This window comes from Glossina fuscipes, unplaced genomic scaffold, assembly GCF_014805625.2.
Source record: "Glossina fuscipes isolate IAEA_lab_2018 unplaced genomic scaffold, Yale_Gfus_2 60377, whole genome shotgun sequence".
Taxonomy (NCBI): Eukaryota; Metazoa; Arthropoda; class Insecta; order Diptera; family Glossinidae; genus Glossina; species Glossina fuscipes.
In genome coordinates, this window is record NW_024002786.1 from 5175 (window position 1) to 7616 (window position 2442).

At 32.4% G+C, this 2442-nt stretch overlaps 1 protein-coding gene across 1 annotated transcript; it reads left to right on the forward strand.

Annotated features, from left to right (window-relative positions):
* The first annotated feature begins 506 nt into the window (after positions 1 to 506).
* Positions 507 to 1247, forward strand: LOC119643344. Its single transcript, XM_038042692.1, has one exon. The coding sequence runs from the start codon at positions 507 to 509 to the stop codon at positions 1245 to 1247; it is 741 nt and encodes a 246-aa protein (XP_037898620.1).
* Positions 1248 to 2442: the final 1195 nt, after the last annotated feature.

A 2442-nucleotide genomic window follows, 5' to 3' on the forward strand; every position in this document is an offset into this window, starting at 1 on the left:
TTCAAATTGTATTACAGTTTAATTGTTTTTATAGCATTAGTATATTTATAAATATTCATATACTTCCATATTTTCTGTAGGCCTATACAACCTAATGTTGAAACACGTTACTGGGAAGCACACGAAGCAGGGCGCTATGGGGCCCATTGTAAGAAAACTTTTAGCCGCTGCTCGTTAAGTGAAGACGTTTTAAATCAATTTATGCGTTTTATTTAATAAGTTACAGGCACAAGTAGTCAATCGGCATCGCATTTCATGCAGAATTTTTGTTTTATAATTTTAACGTTATAATATGAAAACCATACCTTACTTGACTTTCAACAAAAACAAAAAAAAAATCAAATTACGTTTGAATTGAAAATGAAGTCAGATTTTTTTGATTTCTTTTCATTCTTATATTAAAATCTATTCAATCGTTAAGTTTTCGGAATCTAAAATTAAATTGTCTCTTTTTTTTCTTCCCTGGATGTTTAAGTAGAAGTAGAAACGAAAGCTAAGACGAGAAAATGTCAAATATTTCACAGAGTTGGGAGCGCGTTTTTTGCACTATAGCGCCAGTACGAAATTTCGTTAGATATATTTCCCGTAAAGATTGTGCGAAAGTCTTAGAGCCCAAATGCAAACCAGAACATTTAGAAAAACAGCCGCCATGCCCCGAGAAAAAAAGACGACTGCAACAAGGAATAAAAAAACCACCAACTTGCGGTATGTGGGAATGCCCAGAATGTTGTCTTGAGCATTGCCCGGAAGTAGAAAAACGCTTGGACGAACTGTACTACAAAACATCTGACAAACTGAATCGCGAATATCAACAGACATGGATAGCATGTCCGCATTTGAAAATAAAAGAAGTCGAAGTATGCTGCGGTGATATAGGAGGGATGACGGTAGAAAAGAAAGTAAGGCGAGGCAAGGGAGTAAGACCCAAAACTGCTTGCCCGCAGCCTAATAAACTTAAGGGGTTAATGGTGTGTAAAAAAGGTGAAACAAAAAGCAAATGTCCACGATTTATGTTAGGTAATTGTCCCCCTGGCCGTATTCCACCGAATTGCCATCAATTAAAGTCTGCAAGTAATTGTGAGAAAGATCCAGCTCCATATCCAAGCTATTCAGAATGCAAAAAATGCGAATTGGATGCGCTCCCACCTGTGGAATGTAAATGTTTGGATAAACCTGCAATGTGTGAAGTGTGGGCAGAATTTAGAAGACGTCTTAGTTTCGTTAAAGCAAAAGAAAGCAAGGAATAGCGCTAACTTTAAAACTTGTAATGTTTGGTTATTGGTATGTTTTATCGTATAAATTGTGTTAAATTTTGTATTCATTTTATTTTTACTTATTAATTTTTTTAATATTCTATATTCGCAAGTTGTGTATCCATTTTTATAAATTTTATGTTTTAAATTGTAAAATTATTCGAAGTTTGCTCCAAAAAAATTCATAAAAAAAAAAAAAAAGTATATGTAAAAACAAATGTAAATAAATTTTTTCGTTTCATTTATGAATAAAAGTTTTTTGGTAGGTATATCTTTACCTCTTAACGAGTGGGGTCGTGTAGGGCCTATTAACAAATATGAGCATTTCTACCACCGCATTAGCCAATTTACGTCTTTGAATACTCAAATCTTACAACTTGTTGGAGTTGTAACTGACGGAGAAAAGTATCATTTTTGAGGCAGCGAATGCAACTGAAAACGAAACAAATTTGCATATTCATATATATATTGTAGATGACACTGTAGAATTGTAATAAAAAATTTGCGTTCTTCTTAAAGAGTTTACTGAAAAAAACGATACTTTTATAATTGAGGGATTCATGTAAATACCAAACAGCAATATAATCTATTAAAGTTAAAAAAGGGGAGCACATCAGACCATTGCATAGACGGCTGCGACAATTTTATTTATTAACAAAGTAAACTTTTTCTTGAAAATTTCTGTAATAGTAAAGGAAATCAATTCACAGTTAGCAGGTATTCCTTTTTTGCTTCAATTGTGCTTCCAACGGCGCATGTACTGCGCTAAGTTTCTTCTCAAAATTTTAATATTCAGATAACAATTATATCGATCCGACAGCTATCCGAACTAGCAAAAATTCGTACATAACGTAAATAGACGAAATTTTATTTCTTATGCAATTAGCTTTAGGATTATTTGCATACTTAAGGAACAGGGACATTTGTAAACAATGTTGGTGTATAAGGCATGGCAATTTTTAAAATTTATTGACGACTTTCATCAGTTCGACGAAAGTTTATCGCTCTCTATTTCTTTGTCATGTTTTTGTATTTATCGAGTAAATATTATTATTATTATTATTATTATTACTTTAATTTTAGACTAATGAATTGAATTCTTAGACTAAAAAAAAGACATTGAGCACTAGCAACACAGCGAGTAAATATTATAATTAATAGTTACCCACAATATGAAGCAGAAAATTTA